The following is a 24,711-nucleotide window of genomic DNA, read 5'->3' as shown; positions in this document are numbered from 1 at the left end:
CTCAGCTTGGATGATTTTGGCCTTTGAGGGAATTTCCTGGAGTGATTTGTGTGTTTTATTGGGGTGCTGGTTTCTCTGTGGGTTCTCCCATCCTTTCTTTCCTTTTGCAGAACCTGAAAGTCCCAGTTCCAGAGGAGATCTCCTTGGAATTAGGTAGGGTGGGAGTGAAGGGCAGAGGGTGGGTTAATTCATTAATTAATGACTTTATTGAAGTCATTTATTGAAGGTGGGGGCTGTTCCCAGAGGAATAATTGGTGAATTTTCTGCCTCCCAGACAGGAGAAGGCCAGAGCTGCTCCCTGAAGAGCTGCACCGCCAGTTCATCCAGACCATGCAGGACAAAGTCTGTCCAGAGGTCCAGAGGAACCTGGAAGATTTCAGGTACCAAAAGCTCTCTGTGGAGTTTCCTTTTCATTCATATTTGAGTTCAGTCAGCGTTCCAGCACAGGGAAACCTGAGGGAGATAAAATTCCTCTTGGATTGGATAGGAACATACCAGGAATACGCCCTGTGGCCAATCCATAATCAAATCATCAGCTGCAATCCTAGAGCTTGGATCCTTCATTCCTGGAAGCTGTGTGAGGAAATGCCAGAGTATTTTTTCTTAGGTTTTGTTGTATAAATCTCTCTTCCTGATTGTGTTTATAATCAGCTTATATCTTTTTTTTTTTTTTTTTTCCTGTCCCTATTTTCCTTTGGGCAGGGAATAATCCCCTTTACAAAGCTCAAGCTGGGCCAAGGGAAATGGATATTAGGAAAAAGTTTTTTCCAGAAAGGGTCTTTACAGATAAAGGGTGTTCTGCCCAGGGAGATGATGGAGTCCCCATCCCTGGGTGTGTTTAACAAAGCCTGGATGTGGCACTGGGTGCCAGGGTTGAGTTGAGCTGTTGGGGCTGGGTTGGACTCCATGATCTTGAAGGTCTCTTCCAACCTGGTCAGTCTGTAATTTCTGTAATTTAGTTCTGTGAGTTCTCTGAATTCTGTGAGTTCTGTGAATAATTCTGTGAGCTCTCCCAGTCATGGAGTAGAAGTTGATAATTAATTTGCTTTTCCATGTGGAGTGCTGAGCTCCGTGCCAAGCTCAGCGATGAACTTTTCCATACCCAAAACCCTCACGCAGATCCTTCAAACACCCCCAGAATCCCTCTGTGACACACCCTGAGTAATGCCCAGCTGCAGGTGATGCTCCCTGTGCCCTGTTGCAGGCAGAAGAGGAGCATGGGGCTGACCCTGGCCGAGGGGGAGCTGAGCAGGCTGGACGCAGAGCGGCTCCGCGACCGCAACGCCGTGGAGAAGGAGAGGAGCTGTGCAGAGCAGATCCTGGCCAAAATCGAGGAGGTCCTGTAAGTGACACCAAACAGGACAATGGGGGGGAAAAAAATAACCTTAAAGGTGCTGGGAAAAGCGGGGTGGAGGAATTGGGGAGTGGGGTTTGGTGTCACTGGGTGGCGTTGCTGCCCCTGAGTGTTTGTTGGGGTGGGGCAGGAGGGAAGGGAAGGGAAGGGAAGGGAAGGGAAGGGAAGGGAAGGGAAGGGAAGGGAAGGGAAGGGAAGGGAAGGGAAGGCTGAGGAGAGAATGCAAGGCTCAGGAGGAAGGGAAGGGAAGGCTCAGGAGGGAATGGAAGGCTCAGGAGGGAAGGTGAGGGAATGGAAGGCTCAGGAGGGAATGGAAGGCTCAGGAGGAAGGGAAGGGAAGGGAAGGGAAGGCTCAGGAGGGAATGGAAGGCTCAGGAGGGAAGGTGAGGTTCTTTTGTCCAGGAGGCTGCTGTGAAATATGGCAGGCAGTGCTGCCGTTCTCAGCCTGTGCATTATTAGATCAGAGCCCTTTTCCTGCAGAAACAACAGCTTCACAACCCATTTTCTCCTTTTTAATGTGGGCTGAATCCAATTTCCACAGCTGAACCTTCACTTTTGATTCTTGATTTTATTTTTTTTCCCCTGCTGGGACTGCTGAACATTCTAAAGGACACTTCAACACAACTACTGATGCTCTGGGTGGATGGGACCGGGTGTTAATTGAGTTTTGAGCTTCATTTTCAAACCCTTTCTTGTTTTTAGGATGACATCTCAGCCTCTGGAGGAAGACAAGAGGTAATGGGAGCTGGGGAGCTCGGGCTGTGTGTGCAGATGGAACACGACAGCCCTCTCCCGGCTGTTCTCCAAACTCCTGAATCCCCTGGCACAAATCATTGGAATTCTGAGCATCAGCCTCTTCTTTGCTGATGTTTGCTGCCTGTGTTTCACATCTTAAAAATTACTGTCACTGAGAGTTTGTGTTTATTTCTGTTTTGTGTTGTAACTGCTTCAATCTGCTCTAACATTTCTGCTCTAACATTTATTTTCTGTGTGTGCCTTGTCCTGTTCAGTTTTTATCTGAGCAGCACTTCCTCCTTTTTGCAGTCACCTTTTACTGCTGCTTATTTCTACCATAACTCAAAGCTATAATGTGACATCAAATATGGTTTTAGTGTAGAATTTTAGGACCTTCTGTGTAATTCTCAAAATTGTATTTTCACCTCCTGGGCTTCTGTGCCTTTTATCGTGGAATGATTTGGGTTGGGAGGGACCTTAAAGGTGATTTAATTCCAACCTCAGCCATGGGTAGGGACAACTTCCACTGTCCCAGGGTGCTCCAGCCTGGCCTTGGGCACTGCCAGGGATGCAGGGGCAGCCTCAGCTGCTCTGGGCACCCTGTGCCAGGGCCTCCCCATCCATATATTCCATCTTTATTTACACCACAAAATAATAATAATAATAATAATAATAATAATAATAATAATAATAATAATAATAATAATAATAATAATAATAATAATAATAATAATAATAATAATAATAATAATAATAATGATAATAATAATAAATAACAAGCCAATTTTTAAATTAAAAAATGATAAATTCTGCTGTTGGCTGAGCCTTCCCATTATCTGTGAGAATTCATTTCCATTCATTTCAACACTTCAATTTAAAAATGAACTTCTCAACAGAACCTTGGCACTTGACCTTAATTTTATTGACTCAACGTATTTTCCCAATATCCTCCTCTTAAAGCTCCCTGGTTTTTTCTGTGTTTGGCAGCTCCACCATGCAATATGTGATCCTCACCTACATGAAACACCTGGGAGTGAAAGTCAAAGAGCCTCGGAACCTGGAGCAGAAGCGGGGCAGGATTGGGTTCCTGCCAAAGATCAAGGTACTGCTGCCATGGCCTCAGGGGGTTTGTGTGCAATTCAAACCCCAGCTTTGCAGGAAAAAAGTGAAGAATGGGTGTGGTTTTTGTGTTTCAAGAGGATCTGGGGTTGCTGAGCTGCACAGCAAACCTGAGAGCTGAAATGGGGTTCTGCATCTGTTGGTAGAGGCATGAGTTGGAAATACTTGGAATTATTTCCTTTATCCCCGAATTCACCTTGTTTTTGGTGGTTATTAAAACTTTGGGCGAGGAATATTTCATAGAACACAGCCTTGGACCACAGGGGGGTCTCATTAAAGCTGTTGCCTTGTTTACTTCACTTTTTTCTGGAGAAACTCACCCAAACCCTCCTGGTTCGTGATGCAGGAGAGTTCTTCTCCCTGCCACCCCCACTTTTCCAATTATATAATGAATATTTCCACCAAAACTTCATCCCTGTGGGTGTGATCCCTTGTCTCCCACAGCATGGGGGTGTATCTGGTCACAGTAGCTGCTCATTTTCATCAACATTTCAGCTTCCTTTGAAATATTAAGAGAGTTTCAAGCAGTTCTGCACTAACCAAAAAAGGTGAAACAGCGTGAAGCCTTTTTCAAGCTTTGTGTCCTCTCCCTTAAAGAACCAATTAAAATCTCAGTAAACAGCTGGATTTGAAGCAGCGAGGGCTGAGTTTGCTTTTCTTTTTCTGCAGCAAAGCATCAAGAAAGAGAAAGAGGGAGAGGAGAAAGGGAAGAGGAGAGGCTTCCCCAACATCCTGGGGCCCCCAAGGAGACCGAGCCGACACGACAGCAGCGCAAGTATGTCAGCCCAGGCACCCCTGAGAGCCACAGAAAATCCCTGCTGCCTCCCAAAATCCCTGCCAGGAACCCTGTTTGCCCCCTAATCCTCATCCCACCCATCCTGCCTCACCCAATCCCGGTCCTCACAATTTGGACCCCGTTTCTCCCAGTTCCCTTCCAGCCCTGTCTCACCCTGAGGGGCCGTGGAATTGGATTTTGGGCTGGGACTGAGTGATTTTTCAGTAGGATTGAGTGATTTTTCAGCAAGACTGAGTGATTTTCAGCAAGACTGAGTGATTTTCAGCAAGGCTGAGTGATTTTCAGCAAGACTGAGTGATTTTTCAGCAAGACTGAGTGATTTTCATTAGAATTGAATGATTTTCATTAGGACTGAGTGATTTTCAGCAGGATTGAATGATTTTCAGTGGGACTGAGTGATTTTCAGTAGAATTGAGTGATTTTCATTAGAATTGAATGATTTTCAGTAGAATTGTGTGATTTTCAGTGGGACTGAGTGATTTTCAGTAGAATTGAATGATTTTCATTAGGACTGAGTGATTTTCAGTAGGATTGAATGATTTTCAGTAGAATTGTGTGATTTTCAGTGGGACTGAGTGATTTTCAGTAGGATTGAATGAATTTCAGTGGGACTGAGTGATTTTCAGTAAGATTGAATTATTTTCATTAGGTCTGAGTGATTTTCAGTAGGATTGAATGATTTTCAGTAGAATTGTGTGATTTTCAGTGGGACTGAGTGATTTTCAGTAAGATTGAGTGATTTCCAACAGGATTGAGTGCATTTAAACTTCTTCTTGTTAAAACCCAGCTTCGAAGACGCACAGACCTGGTTGGCCCTGCAATGCTGCTTCTCTCAGCACTGCAGGGGTGTTTTCAGCAGGGTGACGAGTCTCTCTGTCCAGTTGGCAGGGCCATGGAGATGCAGAAGCCCAGGCACCCCAAGCACTCGCCCACAGCCTCTTCTGTGAGCCCAGAGCCCCCCGAGTCCAGCAAGACGCGCCAGAGTGGCTCCTCCAGCGATGGCACAGATGCCCCCTACCCCCCTGCCAACCCCATGTCCCCCCTGGCAATGGGGCCCTTTGCCTCTCCAGAGGGCAGCAAGGACAGTGACACAGGTAGGGTGGAATGAAGAGTGGTCAAAGGTTGTGGGCTGTGAGCAGGATGTGCAGAGCGCTGGTGCAACGAGCTGGGCTAATTAGGCAACGCTTTGATGTCATTAGAGCTGCTCTTCCTCACCTTAATCAGCTTTCCTCAATTAGGGAATGTTGCCACGAGCTGCAGTGGTTGTTAGTGGGTTCAGCCAGCGTGGCACTGGATCATCCAACAGGAAAAACCCAGCAGGTGCCACCTGAAGCTTTTGTCACTGAGATTCGTTCTTACCGCCCTGGGAATCGAGTTCCTCCAGCTCTGAAGCTGGAATCAGGAGGCTCTGGAGAGGCTGGGAGGTTCTCTGGTGCCCTCTAACTGGGTTCCTCACCTTTCACATTTCTCCTGTGTCCAGGTGTGAAGCAGCCTGGGGAAGCCCCGCCTGCCAGTGAGTCCATGGATGGCACCCCCCGCACTCCCAACAACACCTTTGAGTTCCCATCTCCTCTGGAAAACCTGCAGGAGGAGGAGGGAGAGGCTGAGAGGTAACTCTGGCTGCTCGAGGGAGCCTTGGGAGAGAGTCAGGAAGGCTTGGAATGGGTTGGAAAAGATCAGTGTAGAGTGACCTTTGTCAATGTGACAGTGTCAATGCATAAATGATGTTGTTTGTGTTAAATATTGTTGGTAGATTTAGGAAACTTTGGGTTTTGTCTCTGCTGTGATAGAAAACTGTCAGGAGAGGGGACAGGATGCTCTGCCTTGGAGCTCAGACCACCATTCTGAGGTTGTTCTGAGCAGGGAGAAATTCAGGCACAAGCCCCCTAATGATTGCTTTCCTCCCTTGCAGGATGGTTGACATGGGAACACCGAAGCCTTTTCGCAAGTGAGTGTGCTTAGAAATGTTTGAACTTGACTGAATTTGTTTGGATTTCAAATGGTTATGAAGCAGAATGCAGCAGTGCTCTTTGTTCTGAGGCAGCACAGTTGTCTGCATGATCTCTTTTCTTTAAGAAGACACGAAATCAGACACTGGCAGCCATTTGCAGGGCAGGTGGAGTGAGCCATATGCAAAAATACCCCTTTGATCTGTGAGTGAAGTGGAATGATTGCTGTATCCACTGATTTGAATGGATGGCAGTTGGGTTACGGAGTAGAGAGATTCCCTATTTTCCTTTTCAACCTGTATTGCTGTTGGTTCTGTACCTGCAGATAGACTGAGGCAAGAAACTGTAACCTGCCCTTTTCACTGCCTTGATGTCTGACTGCAAATGATTTGATCTGTGCCATTAAAAGGAGGGTTATGAAAACACTGTCAGAACAGTCAATCTGGAAAGGGCAAAATTAGAGAATGTGCCCAGAGGTTCAGGCATCAAACAGCCCCCAGCTGGCAGGGACAGTGTGTTCATAAAGCTGATTGATGTACTCAGCTTTTCCCTGAAATGGGAATTAACTCCCTCTTTTTTTCTCCCGCCGTCAGGATGGACAGTGTTGGCTTTGCAGATGTGCAGAGTGAGGATGAGCTCTATGACTTTGACATGGACATGGACCCTCCCAACTGGCAGCAGCTTGTGAGCAGGGAGGTGCTGATGGGGCTCAAACCCTACGAAATCAAACGTCAGGAAGTGATAAATGGTGAGATGGGGGTTCTGTCCTACCTGGCCAAGCTCAGAGCTGGAAAACCTTCCCCTGGAGCTTTGAAGTTCTTAAAAATTTACAATTAGGTGTTTTTTTTTTTTTTTTTGTGAAATAATAGCTGGAGAATTCTAGAACTTTTGGTTTGAAGAGTTCTTAGGTGTGAAACCTGTGCTTGTTACTGGGAAATAACCTGAGGTGAGATTGATCCAGTGAGAAATAACCTGAGGTGAGATTGATCCAGTCCTTAGAGGACAAATAAACAATATCAAGTGGTTATTAAATATTAAGTGAGTCCGTGGATGGCAGCCCCCACACACCCAACAACACCTTTGAGTTCCCATCTCCTTTGGAAAACCTGCAGGAGGAGGAGGGAGAGGCCAGGTTTTTAATATGTTCTGTAAAAGAAAACAAGAAAAGCTTGGTTTTTAGGCAAGCAGGTGATGGAAATCAAGAAAGAGAAAGAGGGAGAGGAGCTGCTCCCAAACTTGAGCAGATTCCAGTTGCAGCTCCTGCAGAAGCCTTTGTGTGGATTTGTGAGCTCAGAGCTGTTGGTTTGGGGTAAACGATGGAATTTTCCAAACAGGGAATCACAGCAGGGCCTGGGATATGGACCAGGGAGGGAAATGCTGCTGAGGGCCCTGCTCTGAGCTGCCCTGAGGCTGCCCAGGTGCCATCCTGCTCTCCCTGTGTCCCCAGAGCTGTTCTACACGGAGCGAGCCCACGTGCGCACGCTGAAGGTCCTGCACAACGTCTTCTACCAGAGGGTCACCAGGGAGGGCATCCTCAGCTCCAGTGACAAGAGGAAAATCTTCTCCAACCTCGAGGACATCCTTGGGCTGCATGGTAGGAACAGCTGGATGCTGCAGTTTGGGCTTCCAGTGGCTGAAAAATTGAAGCAAAGGAACCCTGGAACATGAGGCAGCTTCACCCAGTGCTTGAGATGGAGCAGAATTCTTCAGGAATTCTTCAGCACTGCCCTGGGCTTGCTTTTGTTCACACTTGGCTCCATTTCTGAGCCACAAAGATATTTTGATAAGGAATCGTGTGTCCAGTGTTCCTTTTCTGTGTTGATTCATGCTTGATAAAAGAGCAATGAGCTCTCTGGGCCAGGGTTTGAGGTGGTACAACTGCTCCTGAGGAGAGCAGAAAACAGATTTATGAAGATTGATGTCTGTTTGTTTCTGAAGGGTGGCCCTTCCTCGTTGTTTAGGGACAGGACTGCTCACAACAGGAATTTCAGCCACTGAATCATCAGTTGTGTGGTTTTCTGGCTTCTGCATTATTCCTGTTGATAGAAAAATTACATTGAGCCTCAGAAAAGATGAGTTTGGAATGGTTCTTAGGGGTCCTTTGAAGCCAGGTGAGACACAAGTGCAAAGGAGTTACATCACATTTCATTAGATATCTTAAATTGATTAAGTTGCAGGATGTTGTTTATTAGCTAATTAAAATTATTTCAAATCTGATCTTCTCCTAGAATAGCTTTTATGTTAAATGCTGAAAATTAAGCCAGCATTTTGACCACTATTAATAAAATTTACCTTTTTTTCCTTCTTCTTAAGTTGCACTGAACGATCAGATGAAATCTGTCCGGAAAAGGAACGAGACTTCAGTCATTGGCCAAATTGGGGAAGATTTGCTCTCCTGGGTAAAATTCTTTTAATATTTCTTCTGTTTGAAAATAATGTGTCATGGAATGACCAATAGAGCCAGAGGTTGGAGGAGGTAATTCCCAGCAATGGGAACTGAAGGGCTGCGAGTCCTGGAGCCAAAACAGAGCTGGAGGATGAGGGGGGAAGGAAAGCAGGAGCAACTCGGAGGATTTTCATCTGACTGGAATAGGAGTCATTTAAGGCACAAGAATAATATCCTTAAGATGTGTGGGTAGAATAGAAAGGTACTTTGGGTACATAAAGGTGAGAGTGGGATTTTGAAAAATGTAGTGGCACGATTTATTTCAGTAACACTGAAGTGTGAGCCTGGTGTTGCCTGCGGTGCAGTTAGAAGATGGTTAGAAATAGTGATTTCTAATCTTAGAATGTATAAATTTGGAGTTTATAGTGCTGCTGCAGGCTTCACTTTTGAGATCTTTATGGAGAGATTTGGCTGCCCCAATCCTGGAAGTGTTCAAGGCTGTCATGGCCCATGATGGGGATGACCTTTAAAGTCCCTTTGAACTCAAACCAGTCTGGGATTCTGTGATGTGGGAGGGCTGGATTCAGGAGAACTGAAGAGTTTGGGATGTAAAGGTCTCCTCTGGAAAGACAAAGCCTTAAACCAGAGCAGAAATGCCTCCTCATTTTTATCAGTAATTCCTTTGTTCCCTGGTGATCCCAGTCCCATGTGGCTCTGCCTGCTGAGGATGCCCCGCGCTGAGCTCCAGCCTATCTAAACTTGGCTTTTTTGGCTTTCTGGCACAGTTTAGTGGAGCAGCAGAGGAGAAGCTGAAACTTGCCACTGCCACCTTCTGCAGCAACCAGCCCTTTGCTCTGGAGGTCATCAAGTCCCGCCAGAAGAAGGACTCGCGCTTCCAGACCTTCGTGCAGGTGGGTTTGCCACAGAGCTCAGAGTTTTCCACCAGGATTTGAGTTTTCTCCACCAGGATTTGAGTTGTCTCCTCCAGGCTTTTGAGTTTTCTCCACTGGGCTTTTGAGTTGTCTCCTCCAGGCTTTTGAGTTTTTCACCAGGCTTTTGAGTTTTCTCCACCGGGCTTTGGAGTTTTCTCCACCAGGCTTTGAGTTTTTCTCCACCAGGCTTTGGAGTTTTTCTCCACCAGGCTTTGGAGTTTTTCTCCACCAGGCTTTGGAGTTTTTCTCCACCAGGCTTTGGAGTTTTTCTCCACCAGGCTTTGGAGTTTTTCTCCACCAGGCTTTGAGTTTTTCTCCACCAGGCTTTGAGTTTTCTCCTCCAGGCCTTGAGTTTTTCAACAAATTGAGTTTTTCCCCCCTAAGCTCTCAGTTTCTCCACCAGGCTTGTTCTCCACCAGGCTTGGAGTAACCTCAGCACAGCCCAATGAATCTTCCTAGATAAAGTTCTGATAATTAATGACCATCATTAGTGACATCATGGCTAGGGCTGCCTTCGGCTGGGCGCCACGTCCAGCACTGTATTTACCTCTCCTGGTGGTTTCTGGAGGGAGGAGCCCTCAGTTCTGGGAGCACAGATGGAATGCAGGGCAGCTCCGTGTCCCAGGCAGGAGATGCCATCTCCCTCGAGGTGCCTGGTGCCCAAGGACCCCAAATCCCATTGGGCAGAGCGCTCAGGGTGCCAGGAGCAGGAGGCAGATGCTGCACAGCTGCTCTGCCTGCCAGGGTGGGCTGTGGGTCCGTGTGGCATTTGTAGAACTTGATCTCCATCAGCACAGGCTGGGAGGAGCTCTGGGAGTACAGGGGAGATTATCTTGACAAATATCCTGAGTTTTGCTGCGCTGTGAAAGCCCAAAGTGATGTGTTCCCTGGGAGCTGCTGACTGAGATGGATTGGGGATGGGCCCATGCCCATGGGGAGTAATGAGGGGAGGAAGGCACTGCTGCTGTGATGAGCTTCTCCTCTGGGTAATTGCAGATGGAGAGGGGATGTGTTGTCTGAGTGATAGATCTTGGCATCTCTTGTCTTGTATTTAATTACTGGAAAGTGAAGTAATAGATGTTTAAGTGATGAATAGATGTTGTGCATTCAGGTAATTATGGCCTTAATAAAAATGACAAATGCAGATATTGTGCTGTTGAAATTTAGGATGCTGAGAGCAATCCCCTGTGCCGGCGGCTGCAGCTGAAGGATATCATCCCCACAGAGATGCAGAGGTTGACTAAATACCCCCTTCTGCTGGATAACATTGCTAAATACACAGGTAAAGCCTTGCCACTGGGATTTGGGCACCTGTGACCGTGTTCAGAGGGGTCTGAGGATGAGGGAAGAGACGAGGATCTGACTCCATGTTTCAGAAGGCTGATTTATTATTTTATGATATATATTATATTAAAACTATACTAAAAGAATAGAAGAAAGGATTTCATCAGAAGGCTGGCTAAGAATAGAAAAAGAAAGAATGATAACAAAGGTTTGTGGCTCAGAGTCTGAGCCAGCTGGACTGTGATTGGTCATTAATTAGAAACAACCACACGAGACCAATCCCAGCTGCACCTGTTGCATTCCACAGCAGCAGATAACCATTGGTTACATTTTGTTCCTGAGGCCTCTCAGCTTCTCAGGAGGAAAAATCCTAAGGAAAGGATTTTTCATAAAAGATGTCTGTGACAGACACCCATCTCAGCAAGTTTTTTTAGGTAAATGTGTTAAATAACACTTCAGTTTTATGTGTGTCTGTTTTCATTGCGACCTCACTGCTGCTGTCTGCACAGGAGGTGTAAAAAAATAATAATAAAAAGAAAAATCCAGTGTTGGTTCCTCCTTAGGAAAATAAAAAGGAAATTCAGTGTGAAATAAGTGACTCTCTCAAACCTCTAAAGCAGCACAGAATGTCCCCATTGCTCTTGCAAAGGGTGGGGTTTAATTAGGATCTGTTACACTGAAAGATACTTCTAGCACAACAGGTAAAAATGTGATAAATAACAGCACAAAATGCCTTCCCAGCTTTACTATCTGATACCTGCTGCAGGGTAATTTCATTACTCATAAAAATAGACTGCAGCTACAAGTTCCCTGTAATCCTAATTAGGAGAGCATGTGATACTCCATTATCTTTGATGTACTGGGTGATGTTCCTGTTAAGTGAATTCTCAGTGTGGCTGCTGCTGCTGGGGAGAATTGATGGGTTCACCTGTGCCTGTACTCTTAGTAAGGATTTTATAAGCATTTTATAAGGATTTTAGGTCTCTCAGATTATTGTGAGTAGCTGTCACAAGGCCCTAAAAAAGGGAGAGTAACAATTGCATTATGTGTAATGATGTGCAGGTCACAATCAATTCTCTCCTGACAAATCCCATTTTTACCATTATTGCAGTGCTTTTGTTGGTGACTCCTCTTGGAGTTTTAACTCCTTTTTGTCCAGCTTGAGGTCAGCAGAGTGCACTGCAGGGCTGGCTGGCCAAACCTCTGTCCCACTTTGTGTTATTCTTGCAGAGCTGCCTGAGGAGAAGGAGAAGGTCAAGAAAGCAGCAGATCACTGTCGCCAGATCCTCAACCACGTGAACCAGGCTGTCAAAGAGTCAGAGAACAAACAGGTGAGAGGGCCTGAGTGAGCCCCCAGGGCTGGGCACAGCAGTGCAGCTGCACTCTGGGCACTTCTGCTGCTCCAAGTGACATTTCCCTGCATTTCCTGCACTCTGGGCACTTCTGCTGCTCCAAGTGACATTTCCCTGCATTTCCTGCACTCTGGGCCGTTCTGCTGCTCCAAGTGACATTTCCTGCACTCTGGGCAGTTCTGCTGCTCCAAGTGACATTTCCCTGCATTTCCTGCACTCCACTCTGGGCAGTTCTGACATTTCCCTGCATTTCCTGCAGCACCTGGAGGATTATCAGCGGAGACTCGACCTCTCCTACTTGAAGCAGTCAGAGGATCCCATGATGGATGAGTTCAGGGTGAGTGGGAGCATTAAAACCAGCCCTGTGTGAATGGAGTTTGCATTCACTTTGTGCTTCTTCTGGTGCACAATCAAGTGGTCTTTGGAGATAAATATTTCTGTATGAAAATGAAAACAATTAGTCTCAGAAATGTGAGCTTTGCCACCTTCCTGAAGATTTCTGTGGCTCTGACAGCTCAGTTCTGCACATCATGGTGCTGATGGAGCTTGTCAGCTGTGTGCAACAAACCTTTATAGCCTGCAAGCTCAAGCACTGTATCCCAGAAGGGATATCTGATGGATAATGAGATTATTGTGGGTATTTATCTCATGTGAGTGCATCTCTTAGTGATGCTGTTGGAGCTGGGGAGGCCTTGGAGAGCCCTGAGGTGTAGCAGTGGAATTGGCTTCAAAGGGAGAGCTTGTACAAAAATGTATGAGTTCCACACAGCCAAATAAAACCTGAAGTCCAGTATTAAAAATATTCTGTTCCATGGCTCCTGTAAATCTTTGCAGTTTTGCTGGGAGCTGGTCATCTGCTGGTTTCTTCCCCATCTCCCTTAAAGCCAGTGTGAATAAAAAAGCCCCAACTTTTCCATAGAACTGTGTCATGTATCCTTCCCCAAATAAACCTGCAAGCCTTCAGCAAGGGAAGGAAGAACTTTTGGCAGCTACAAAATCTCGCTGTCATTGATTGCAGACTCTGAGACTTGGAAGGGATGAATTGTGAAAATTGTCACTTCTGCTTGCCTGCAGATCTAAATGTCACAAGCACTGAAGTGCCTGAAGAATCCATTGACATTACAAAGCCTGTCAGATCATGGGGATGATTTGTAAATAATTTGTAGGCACACTTGACTTGCAAATGGAGTGCTGCAGCATTAATCAGTTGTAATGCTAGAGCTGAATATGGGGGGGGGGTTGGAAAAACTCCTCCTAGGAAACAGGTGACATCCTAATGCCCCAGGAGCTCGACTTGGTGGGAGAATTCCCCACTCTGTGGCACTTGGCACGTGGAAAAAAGCAGAGGGAAAGTGATAAACAGCATCTCTGACAGGATTTTGGGTTCCCTGTTCCATGTTTCTGGGTTTAGCTGCTTAGCTCCAGACTGGAGTCCCTCTGGCATTCCTGTGTTTTATCATGACTTGCTTCCAAGGAAATTTCATTTTTTTTTTCTTTCCCCTGGTGACAGAACCTGGATCTAACAAAGAGAAAAATGCTCCATGAGGGGCCCTTGACCTGGAAGGTGAATCGTGACAAAACCATCGGTGAGTCTGGGCCATCCCCCATCCCCTGGCTCTGCCTGAGTTTGCTGGGAAGGAGAGGAGGGAAAAGCTCTGCTGCAGCTCCCAGTTATGCTTCTTGCTGCCACCTCTAATAATGCCTGTGTGCTTCTCTGAGCTGATTAAATTATTCTTGTCAATTCTGAAAAGTGCTGGAGTATCATTAGGGCCACGCAGGGACACAGCAGTCAGTCATGAGCTGATCCAGTTCCATCTGTAGCTTTCTGCTGGAGTTTTCACCAGGAAGATTTGCAAGCTTTGCCTGGAATGGCACAGCACTGATTGCTGCCTCTGCATGAGTAATCAGAAATGCAGCACTCTGCTTTCTGATGGCAATCTTTTAACTCATCCTGGGCTTTTTTTTTTCTTTTTTTTTTTTTTTTTTGCATTCTGGGCAGATCTGTACACTCTGCTGCTGGAGGACATCCTGGTGCTGCTGCAGAAGCAAGATGACAAACTGGTGCTGAAGTGCCACAGCAAGATCCTGGCATCCACAGCTGACAGCAAGCACACCTTCAGCCCCATCATCAAACTCAACACCGTGCTGGTTCGCCAGGTGGCCACAGGTCAGTGCAGCCCACTGAGAAAGCAAAAAGAGAAGCCAAAAATAAAGATTAGCTCAGTTGAGGAAGATGATTTTGTGTAGATTTGCAGAGCAGAACATGGAAAACTGCGTAGGCTTAATTCTTGGTTGTCCAACATCGTGCTTAGTATGGATGAGCTGTTTAACTTCTTTGCATCAGTAATAGGCATTTGCTTGAGTTTTAAATAGACTTCTAAATGAAAGTACTCTGATTGTGTTAGAGGAAAAGCACTTTGGAAATTATTAGAAGGGAAGAAGGGAAAAGAGGAGAAATGGAGCTTTTTCAAAATGGGTTTTTTCCCTTTGAGGGCACATTTCTTTGATAGGACAAGGTCAGTGTTTCTCTATTAGTGTTGGAAAGTTATCTCAAGAACTTTTTCCTTGCTTCGGGCCGGGGTTATGTAGGAATTTTTGGGAAGTGAGAAGTGAATTTGTGAACTTCTTGAGAGGTTTCAGTTCTTCCCTTCCCTTCCCTGTGCTGTGCAGATAACAAAGCTTTCTTCGTCATCTCCATGTCGGCGACGGGGGCTCACATCTACGAGCTGGTGGCACAGACTGTCTCAGAGAAGAATGTGTAAGTCCTGGGCAAATTCCAGCTGCTGCTGGCTTTGTTGGACCTGAGAGACCTTTTGCCCCATGAATTCCCTGAGTTCCTTCTCCAAATTCAGCTGGAAATCTTGTGGTCTCTGTAAGTTGTAGGTCTTGTGGTGTCTGTAAGTGTCTGTGGATAATCCCTCCCAGCTGGCTCAATCCAGACTCCCTCCTGACCTCCAAAATGTTTTTATTTACCCTTAAAATTCTGGTTTTTTGGGCCTGACTGCCAGATCGGACACAGAAATAATCCTGCATCTTCATGCAGCACCAGAGATCTTTGCAGATTTACATTCTGGCATCATAAACACCCCAGTGCAGGAATTGGATATTCCATGGCTGAAAGCTTCATTGGGAGAAACTCTTTTCTCCTAAAGAACACCCAGGGATAGATGTGATTATGGGATACATGCCTGTTGTTGCATCTCTTCCCTTCAGTGATGTGTGAAATAAGGCTTTTTCATGTATTTATATATCAATTAACTGGTTGATCTGACAAGTGATAAGGTCCTGTCTATCATTTCCATCTGCTGAAGAGCATCCAGGTGAGCTGAGCTTTCTGCTGTGGTGATCTCAGGCTGTTCCTGAGGGGACTGGATGTAACAGAACTTAAAAAAAAAAGACATTTCTTTTTGGTAAAAAAAGCAGTAATAATATCAACTGGGTTTAAGAGGATTAAATAGAGAAATGCTCATTCTGTCTCACTTGCTGCATGGTTTTATTTGCTGTTTCTGCTGCAGCTGGCAGGACCTTATAGCTCAGATGGCAGGAACTGTGAAGATGGGGAGCAGCAGAAGAGTGATCCCACTGCCTCAGTCAGGCCCTGGCGAGTAAGTCAAAGCTGCAGGAGGAGGAAAAGCTGATTTTTCTTCCTCCAGCACCCCTTTTTCCTGCTTAAAAATCACCCTCCAAAGCATGGATTCTGCTGCAGATGAAGCTGACTGAAGGGATGTGTTTGTTCTTCCCTCCCTGCAGAGAGGAGCGTGAGGAAGAGGAGCAGCAGAAGCTCAAGGAGCAGCATGACATTCCTGCCAGCAGCCTGCAGAGTCCAGGTGAGGCAGGGATTCAGGGAAGGGGAGCAGGGGATTTGCTCCAGGGAGTGCAGGCGTGCCCAGCCATAGTCCTGGGGGATTGGGGATCCCGGGGCAGCTTTGAGATTGTTCTGGAAAGGGATGATTTCTTTACAAGTCATTCAGAGAAGTGATGCTGAACCTCTTGGAAATGAACCTTTTACTATTCCCATCTGATTTATAAACTGTTGGAGAGTGGTTTCTTTATCCCTGGAAAGAACTAGCCTTGTAGGTGAAGGATCTTAGTGTTTCCAGAGCGGAATTTTCTGCACTTTTATCATCATTGTTTCACCTGAATTTTTGGGGTTTTTTTTGTCCTCCAGATAAAGATTTGGGCCTGGAGTCTCCCTTGATCCTGAACCCTCAGTCCTCCTCGCCCATCATGTCTGAGAAGGCCAAGGTGGAGGGGCTGCTGGGGGCAGAGGGGCAGTTTGAGAAGGTGCAGCAGGCGGAGCTGGCCCTGAAGGACTCCTCTGGCTGCAGCTCAGCCTCGGTGCCAGAGGGGCAGTGGGCGCGGGATGCCCTGAGGAACTGTGAGTACCCCCCTGGGCTGGGCTCTGCACCTGGGATTTCCATCCCTTTTCCATCCCCCTGGGCTGGATTTCGCACAAAAGGGATGGGGCAGCCGGAGCTGTGAATCCATGCACTGCCCCTTCCCTGGGCTTCAGGCACCTCCTTGTTTTTCTGGGGTTTTCTGTACCAAATGAGGCTGATCATGAATTTCTACCATCCATGGAGTGCTTTGATGGCAAAATTCTATTGCAGAGCTTAGTGCACAGTGCCATTGCTGGTCAGCAGTTTTTGAAGGCAAGGCACTCAGCCCTGGCCTTACTCCTGTATAACACTGGAGCAGAACTGGAGAGGTTGCTTGTGTTGCAGAATACAATTTTCCCTTTTTTTTTTCCTGTAAAATTCTGTAAATTGTTAAGCTCACTTATATCCAAAGCCCAGGCCCAGGTTTCCTGAGTACCTGGGAGGTGGTTGGGTCTAATTGGATCAACACTTGCGTGTGTTGAGAAGTTTTTCTGATGGACAAATCATTGTTTGAGATTGTGTTTTTAAGGTTTTCAATCATTTCTCCTGCTCTCCTTTCAGAGGAGGAATGCAGGGCTCTGCAACCTGCTGGATCAGCTCTGGCAGTGCAACTCCTAAATATAACTCCCCAAAATTTCCATGAATTCATTAATCCACAGATCTCTCCTTGGCAACCCTGGAAGGGACACAAAGTCCCTGAGTTGTACTTGGAGGGAAGAGTCTGTGCAATATTTGCTTTTACCAAAGTGCAGAACTCTCACATCCTTGGCCCCAGTTGCCTTTTCCATCTCTCTGTCCAAGCAATGACAGTTCTCTGCAGTCTCAGAGTGATCTCGGAGCTTTTAATTCCATTTATTCTCTTTCTTAGAGGATTTAAAGTTCTTTTCTAGTTCTGAATATTGGACAGATATCCTTGGTACTTGTTTTAAGAGACCACAGCTAAAATAATCTTAGTTTGGGGGTGTGTAAGGACAATTTCAGTGACCCTACAGCATCTCCTGAGTGCTGAGAGTTAAAAGAGCAGCTCTCCAACATTGTGACAAGAGCCTGAGCTGAGTGACAGTTCTGCTGTGTGACATCACAGCTTTTTTTGGGTGTTGCAGGAGCATTTTGTGGTGAGGAGGAACAATCTGGGGCTCTTGACAGCAGCACGTTTTTGTTTGGAACAATATGTCCCTATTATGAAGTGTTTGCTTGGGATAATTTGGGAGCTAAAGGAATGTGGGTTGAAGTTCAACCAGGCATAAATTTGCATTGAATTTTAGGGAAAAATGTTTCTTAGATTTTTCTCTTTTTTTTTTTTTTTTTTTTTTTTTTTTTTCCGCTGTCATTTCAAACCTGAGTGGAATATTCCCAATTTCCTTGAGGTGGGAATCCCCTGCTCTAACCACAGCTCTGAGCTCCTGTGCAGGGTGAAACCCAAGCACTCAGGATCATTTCTGGAGACAATTTCTTTGGTTTTCTCCAAGGAGATGCAACTTGTCCTGACATATTGTAAGGTAAAACAGGGGAGTGAGGCTGGAGCCTTTAATACATTTATTTTTATCCCTGTTTTTCCAACCGAGAGCAGGAGTCACACCTCTGTCAGAGGGTGACCTTTGTGTCTGCTTTAATCCCCTCTGTGCTCTGTGAGCCTTGCCTGCATTTGTCAGGTGCCATTAGTGCAAGAGCAGGATTTCCAGATATTATGATAGAAACAGAGATTTTGGGCAAGCAGGAAGGGAGGTGATGAGCTCACAGAATATCCTGAGCTGGAGAGGAGCCAGAAGGATCACTGAGTCCAGGTGCTGGCCATTTAATTATGGATATTTTTTAATGCACAGTGTAAAAACCATCCCTGATCTCTGAACCTGTTCAGAGCCAGCTGAGTCTGACAGCACCACTGATCTTTGGAGTGTTCACAAATGGTTTTTCTCAGGAGATAGATGGGCTCTGGGACTTCTTTTCTCTTTTCTCAGGAGATAGATGGGCTGCGGGACATCCCCACTAAAAATCTGCTCAAACCCCCCTGAGCCCTGAAGCTTTTTGGGGACGGTTGAATCCAACTCCATTGTCTCTGCAGGAAATAATTCGATTTTTCTCAGGAGATAGATGGGCTGTGGGACTTCTTTTCTCAGGAGATGTGCTGTGGGACATCCCCACTTCTGTCTGTAAAAATCTGCTCAAACCCCCCTTCTTAGATTTCTTTCCCCTTTTTTTTTTTGCTGTCATTTCAAACCTGAGCGGAATATTCCCATTTTCCTTGAGGTGGGAATCCCCTGCTATAACCACAGCTCTGAGCTCCTTTTCAGGGTCAAAATTCGAGTCATTTTGTCACTTTGAGCCCAAATCCTGTCCCTCTCATCTGACCCTTGCCTGTCCTTGCAGTGGGGCTGCTGAAGCAGCTCCTGGTGCAGCAGCTGGGCCTGGCTGAGAAGGGGACCCTGGAGGACAGACAGCGCCTGCCCAGGTTCAGGAACGTGTCCCAGGAAGCCCAGACCGAGGGTGGCACTGAACTGCAGCAAATCCCAGATTCTGAGAGCAAATTCCAGCAGGCTGCAGAGGACAGAGCCCTTGGCAGAACTGGGGAGGAGAGGCACGGCGCCCGGACTGCAGCGCGGTGCCCGGCCTCGGGGGATGCCCTGCAGCTGCTGGGCCCTGAGCCCCCTGCCAGGGGCACTTTGCCCATGGACAGCACGAACCTGGAGGGCTCCAGCTCGGAGCTGGAGGGGCTGGGGGCTGAGGAGAGCGGGGAGCATTTCTTTGATGCTCGGGAAGCTCACAGCGACGAGAACCCCGGCGAGAGCGGCGAGCTGCTGGACAGGAAGGATGAGGAGGAGGAGGAGGAGGAAGAGGAGGAGGAGGAGGTGCAAATTCGGATCTCAGGTGAGCCTGGGGCATTCCTGCAGGGGGTGATGGCCTGGCCAGGTCCCTTTAACTTCACCTTTTGCTTGTCTGGGGTAGGACAGTCAGCTCCCAGCTCTCACCAAGTCATTTTGGCTCTGTGCAAACAGGAGCAGGTTCATTCTTCCTGCACTCCTGCAGGGGCTGATGGCCTGGCCAGCTCTGTTTAACACTTCGCTGTTTGTTTGGTTGGGGTAGGACAGTCCCCCAGCTCTCACCAAGTCATTCTAGCCCTGTGCAAACATGGAGCTGCTTCATTCTTCATGTTCTTGAGGAGAAGCTGAAGGGCTGGGGACACAGGACACACCCGGTGACAACTGGAATTGCCAAGCCCTCAGTTGTGGCTGGCCTGGACCACTTCATCTCTCCACTGCTTGAAAGGACTTGTAGAGAAAAGGTTTTCCCTGGAGGCAAAGCCCCTTTTAAAGCTCTTTTCCTGATCAAGCTTCAGGAAAGGAACGTGGAGCTGGTTCATTCTTTATGCGCTGCAGGAGAAGCTGAAGGGCTGGGGGACACAGGACGCACCTGGTGACGACTGGAATTGCCAAGCCCTCAGTTGTGGCTGGCCTGGACCACTTCATCTCTCTGCTCCCTAAAGGTTTTCCCTGCAGTCAAAGCCCTTTTTAAAGCCCTTTTTAAAGCCCTTTTCCTGATCAAGCTTCAGGAAAGAAACTCACAACTTTAATTTTACACTTTAGTTTTAGTCTCCCGTAACCTTACCACACTCTGAACCTCTGAAAAGTTTATTATTTTATTATTTTTATTGGTTTTGCTGCTCATGCACTATTTGACAGCTTCAAATTATTGACAGCTACAAATTATTTACAAATCCTGAGCACACCAAACTTAGCACAGAAGCTGAGGTTTATCTCATGTGCATTTTCTAGGAGAAGCAGCTGCTTCTATCAGGTGGATTCAACACTAACAGCCCCACAGAAGTCTCTTATCCATAAATATGCTCTTATTTAAAAATTGGATTATATCCACGTGGATAAGCTAATTTATGACTGCCCCAATGCTGCTTTCCAAATACATAGTGCAAATAATTTTTTCTCCCTGAGACATTTTAAATTATTAAAACCGAGCCAACAACTTGAAGCATCTAATTTATTTGTCACCTCTTCCACTGTTTGCTTTTTTAACTGTATGGGGACATCAAAATGAGATGGATCTGTTTTTAGTCAATTCTGAGTCCCCTGTGTTTGCTTTGCCTGTGCTATTATGGAAAAATTCATTAAATGGACTGCTGTTTCTGGGTGCAGGTTGTGAAAGCATTTTCTGTCTGTAATTACTTTATCTTTTAGCTTATCAGCAAGCTCTGCTTTGAACCTCACCCATCTAAAAGCATCCCCAGTGCCAGGGCTGCGAGTGGAGTCTGGGAATCCAGCAGCTGGGTTTGACAGGTGCCATGGGTGCAAGAGCAGGATTTTCAGATATTATCTCAAAAACAGAGATTTTGGGCAAGCAGGAAGGGAGGTGATGAGCTCACAGAATATCCTGAGCTGGAGAGGAGCCAGAAGGATCACTGAGTCCAGGTGCTGGCCATTTAATTACGGATATTTTTTAATGCACAGTGTGAAAACCATCCCTGATCTCTGAACCTGTTCAGAGCCAGCTGAGTCTGAGAGCACCACTGATCTTTGGAGTGTTCACAAATGGTTTTTCTCAGGAGATAGATGGGCTCTGGGACTTCTTTTCTCTTTTCTCATGAGATAGATGGGCTGTGGGACATCCCCACTTCTGTCTGTTAAAATCTGCTCAAACCCCCCTGAGCCCTGAAGTTTCTTCGGGACGGTTGAATCAAACCCCTTTGTCTCTGCTGGAAATCATTTGATTTTTCTCAGAAGATAGATGGGCTGTGGGACTTCTTGTTTTAGAAGATGAGCTGTGGGACTTCTTTTCTCAGGAGATGGGCTGTGGGACACTAAAAATCCCCACTAAAAATCTGCTCAAACCCCTCCTGAGCCCTGAAGCTTCTTGGGGGCAGTTGAATTAAAAGCCATTGTCTCTGCAGGAAATGATTTGATTTTTCTCAGGAGACAGATGGGCTGTGGGACATCCTCACTTTTGTCTCTTAAAATCTCCTCAACCCCTTCCTGAGCCCTGAAGCTTCTTAGGGGTAGTTGAGTCAAACACCATTTATTATTTGAAATTATTTGATTTTTCTCAGGAGATGGGCTGTGGGACATCCTCACTTTGGTCTCTTAAAATCTGCTCAAACCCCCGTGAGCCCTGAAGCTTTTTGGGGACGGTTGAATTGAAACCCATTGTCTCTGCAGGAAATGATTTGATTTTCCTCATGAGATGGGCTGTGGAACTTCTGTTTTTAGGAGATGGGCTGTGGGACTGTTTTTCTCAGGAGATGGGCTGTGGGACATCCTCATTTCTGCCTCTAAAGATCTCCTCAAACCCCATGAGCCCTGAAGCCCTGACCCCCATTGTCCCCACAGGAAATTATTTGATCCTCGATGGATACGGGACAGTGCAGGAGAGCTCCACGGACGAGGAGGTGTCGGCCCTGGTCCTGCAGTGCACCTCGCACAGGCAGCCCCCCCTGGCCTGTCCCCAGCAGCAGCAGCAGCAGCCCCTGTCCCCCAGGGACACCCAGAGTGACAGGGACAGCTCGCCCTTCCCCGAGGAGCTGCGCTGGGCAGGCCTGGAGGAGCCCTGTCCCTTCCTGGGCAGCCCCCAGCTCCCCCTGGAGACCCGAGTGCAGCTCATGCAGTACATCCACAACATCCAGGATGCCCTGGAGAAGCTAAAGGTGCGTTGCTTTTTGGTCTTTTTGTTGTTATTTTTTATTATTATTATTATTATTATTATTATTATTATTATTATTATTATTATTATTATTATTATTATTATTATCATCATCATCATCGTCATCATCATCTAAAGGTAAGTTGCTTTTTGTTATTTTTATTGTATTATTATTATTATTTTTAGCTACAGGTGCATTGCTTTTTGTTATTTTTATTATATTATTATTATTATTATTTTTAGCTAAAGGTGCGTTGCTTTTTGGTTTTTATTGTATTATTTTTAGCTAAAGGTGCATTGCTTTTTGGTTTTTATTGTGTTATTATTTAAAGGTGCGTTGCTTTTTGTTATTTCGATACTATTATTATTATTATTATTATTATTATTATTATTATTATTATTATTATTATTATTATTATTATTATTATTATTATTTATTATTAAAAGGTGCATTGCTTTTGTTATTTTTATTGTTATTTTAAATTATTAGTATTAGCATTGCACATAGAAGGTTTGGTCACCTGAGCGTTTCATCATTTCCATACCCGTTCAGTTTTGGGTTAGAGAAAAAGCTTTAAAACGATTTTGCTAGGCAAGGACACAGGCACGTTTCTCTTCATCTCTGGCTTGACTCCTGGAAGATTGTTGTATTTGCAGGGCTCCCTGTGGCAGGGAGGAGTGATGAATTTGACTCCATGTTCTCAGAAGGTCAATTTATTACTTTTTGATACTATATTATATTAAAGAATATTATACTGTATTAAAGAGTACAGAAAGGATACTTACTAAAAGTTAAAAAGATAATAATGAAAGCTCATGGCTCTTTCCAGAGTCCTGACACAGCTTGGCCTCAATTGGCCAAAAAGTCAAAACAATTCACATGAAACCAATGAAACAATCTCCAAACACATTCCACACGAGCACAACACAGGAGAAGCCAATGAGATCAGAATTGTTTCCCTTTTCTCTGAGGTCTCTCAGCTTCCCAGGAGAAAAGCCCTGGGCAAGGGGATTTTTCTAGAGAATGTGAATGCCACAGAAGGCTTTAGAGCAGAATCTTTTGCTTTTTTTTTGCTGTTGTGTGTGCATTGAGTTGTGGATCACAACAGGCCAATAGTTCTGCTGGAGCTGGAGGGCTCTTTGCTGCTTTGATTTTGATCTGGAGAAATTTCTGAGGGATAGGAAGCCTGCAGAAGTGGAGTTTCCAACAGGACACTGCCTGAGGAATGTGGATTCCTGGCATGAAGAAATGGACAGCTTTGAGGAATGTGGATTCCTGGCATAAAGAAATGGACAGCTTTGAGGAATGTGGATTCCTGGCATAAAGAAATGGACAGCTTTAAGGAATGTGGATTCCTGGCCATAAAGATTAGGGAGAATTTCTGCACAGAGAGGTGGGAGGGGCTGGAGTCCCCATTCCTGGAGGTGTTCAGGGACACCCTGGATGTGGCACTTGGTGACAAGGTGGTCTTAGGGCATAGGTTGGACTCAGAGATCTCAAAGGTCTTTTCCAGCCTTGGTGATTCTGTGAAATCTCTCATGTGCTGCTGCTCGTGTGTCAGACGAAGATTCTGAGTTGCACCAAGGATATATCAGACAAATATTGAGGCTTTCAGGCTCTATATATTCCAAATTATTTTCCAAATATATTCCAAATTATTTTTGCATATAGAGACAGGGATTCTCTTTATAGAATAGCTACAGAAAGTCTATTTTGTGAAACACTCAGTAGCCAGCCTTGAATTTCACTGAAATCAGAATATTGCATGCAAATGAAGCTGCTGATAAAGGAGTTGAGGGGGCTCACTCCAACCTGGCTGTTTGCAGTAGTGAAACTTCTCCTTTCCTGTTTGAAGCCCTCTTTGTTTGCCTGGTAAAGGAGGATCCAGCTGAGTTTTGGGGCTGTTGTTGCTGTTTTGCAGGAGGTGGAGGAGGATTACAGCGTTCTGCGGCGCCAGGGGCTGGCTGGCTCAGCCTCCACAGGAGAGCACTCAGGTAGGACCCCAAGATCACACCCAGAGCACGAAATCCACTGTTTGGGCCGCCTGAAAACAGAGGCCAGGCAGAGTTACAATAATAAAAAGCAGTTCTGTTTATTGAAGGGCCTTCTGGTACCTTTAGGGCAGACAAAACCCACCCAAAATGGAGAATTGGTCATGGGTTTCACACTTTTATAAGTTTGGTCCATTTGCATTTTGGGGGTGAATTTTCCAATTCCAGCTTCAGCTGATGAGGCAGTGACACCAGAGCAAGGGCTGGGGGTGAGGCTCTCAGTGAGCAGCTCTGCCTGTGCGAGTGCTCAGAAATGCCACTCACTCCTCTCTCAGTGCATCCCTCTCTCTCTCACCACCTTTATTTTCCCTTTTTTTCCCCTTTTCAGACAAAAGCTAGTCGTGTTTCCAGGAGTGGCTGAAGATTGGAGGAAGAGAATCAGGACACAGCACCCGCTGTCTCCCCTGTGGACTCTGGGATGAGGGTTTGGAGCATCCAAACAGAACCATTCTCTAGCAAAGTGGGCATGGGGTGCTTTTCCTGTGGGGCATCTGCACTATCTTGTCAGTGAGGGAGTCTATTCTATTCTGCTCCTCTCCTTGCTACCAGAAATTCAATTTTTTTTTTTTTTCAGAACAGGAAAAAAAAAAAAAAAACAACCAAACCAAATGTACAGAGCTTTGGGTGTAGGATATAAAAAAAAATGTATTTAGACATTTAAAAGAAAAAAAAAATCAATGTATTTATTTGACTTCATTCCGTGTATCAAAAGCACATTTTAATTTTTTAA

The 24,711-nt window shown here is 45.9% G+C and overlaps 1 protein-coding gene across 2 annotated transcripts in view; it reads left to right on the top strand.

Moving 5' to 3' along the window:
• The window catches only part of ARHGEF12 (Rho guanine nucleotide exchange factor 12), a 44,378-nt gene extending 19,667 nt beyond the window's left edge, over positions 1 to 24,711 (top strand). For both annotated transcript variants that reach the window (XM_054517073.1, XM_036404832.2), the window contains 26 exons: positions 111 to 153; positions 275 to 380; positions 1,205 to 1,342; positions 2,057 to 2,089; positions 3,077 to 3,191; positions 3,878 to 3,983; positions 4,886 to 5,098; positions 5,485 to 5,614; positions 5,917 to 5,952; positions 6,547 to 6,701; positions 7,401 to 7,547; positions 8,267 to 8,352; positions 9,125 to 9,250; positions 10,439 to 10,553; positions 11,786 to 11,886; positions 12,167 to 12,244; positions 13,418 to 13,493; positions 13,907 to 14,074; positions 14,578 to 14,665; positions 15,423 to 15,512; positions 15,658 to 15,734; positions 16,076 to 16,285; positions 18,654 to 19,151; positions 21,620 to 21,933; positions 23,852 to 23,924; positions 24,310 to 24,711. In XM_054517073.1, the coding sequence (XP_054373048.1) occupies positions 111 to 153; positions 275 to 380; positions 1,205 to 1,342; positions 2,057 to 2,089; positions 3,077 to 3,191; positions 3,878 to 3,983; positions 4,886 to 5,098; positions 5,485 to 5,614; positions 5,917 to 5,952; positions 6,547 to 6,701; positions 7,401 to 7,547; positions 8,267 to 8,352; positions 9,125 to 9,250; positions 10,439 to 10,553; positions 11,786 to 11,886; positions 12,167 to 12,244; positions 13,418 to 13,493; positions 13,907 to 14,074; positions 14,578 to 14,665; positions 15,423 to 15,512; positions 15,658 to 15,734; positions 16,076 to 16,285; positions 18,654 to 19,151; positions 21,620 to 21,933; positions 23,852 to 23,924; positions 24,310 to 24,320 (3,333 nt within the window). In that variant the 3' untranslated portion in view covers positions 24,321 to 24,711. The remainder of the gene's footprint in view (positions 1 to 110; positions 154 to 274; positions 381 to 1,204; positions 1,343 to 2,056; positions 2,090 to 3,076; positions 3,192 to 3,877; positions 3,984 to 4,885; positions 5,099 to 5,484; positions 5,615 to 5,916; positions 5,953 to 6,546; positions 6,702 to 7,400; positions 7,548 to 8,266; positions 8,353 to 9,124; positions 9,251 to 10,438; positions 10,554 to 11,785; positions 11,887 to 12,166; positions 12,245 to 13,417; positions 13,494 to 13,906; positions 14,075 to 14,577; positions 14,666 to 15,422; positions 15,513 to 15,657; positions 15,735 to 16,075; positions 16,286 to 18,653; positions 19,152 to 21,619; positions 21,934 to 23,851; positions 23,925 to 24,309) is intronic.

This window comes from Molothrus ater, chromosome 22 (genome assembly GCF_012460135.2).
Source record: "Molothrus ater isolate BHLD 08-10-18 breed brown headed cowbird chromosome 22, BPBGC_Mater_1.1, whole genome shotgun sequence".
NCBI classification, from domain to species: Eukaryota; Metazoa; Chordata; class Aves; order Passeriformes; family Icteridae; genus Molothrus; species Molothrus ater.
The sequence above is the reverse complement of the archived record's forward strand: the minus strand, read 5'-3'. Positions and strand labels throughout refer to the sequence as shown.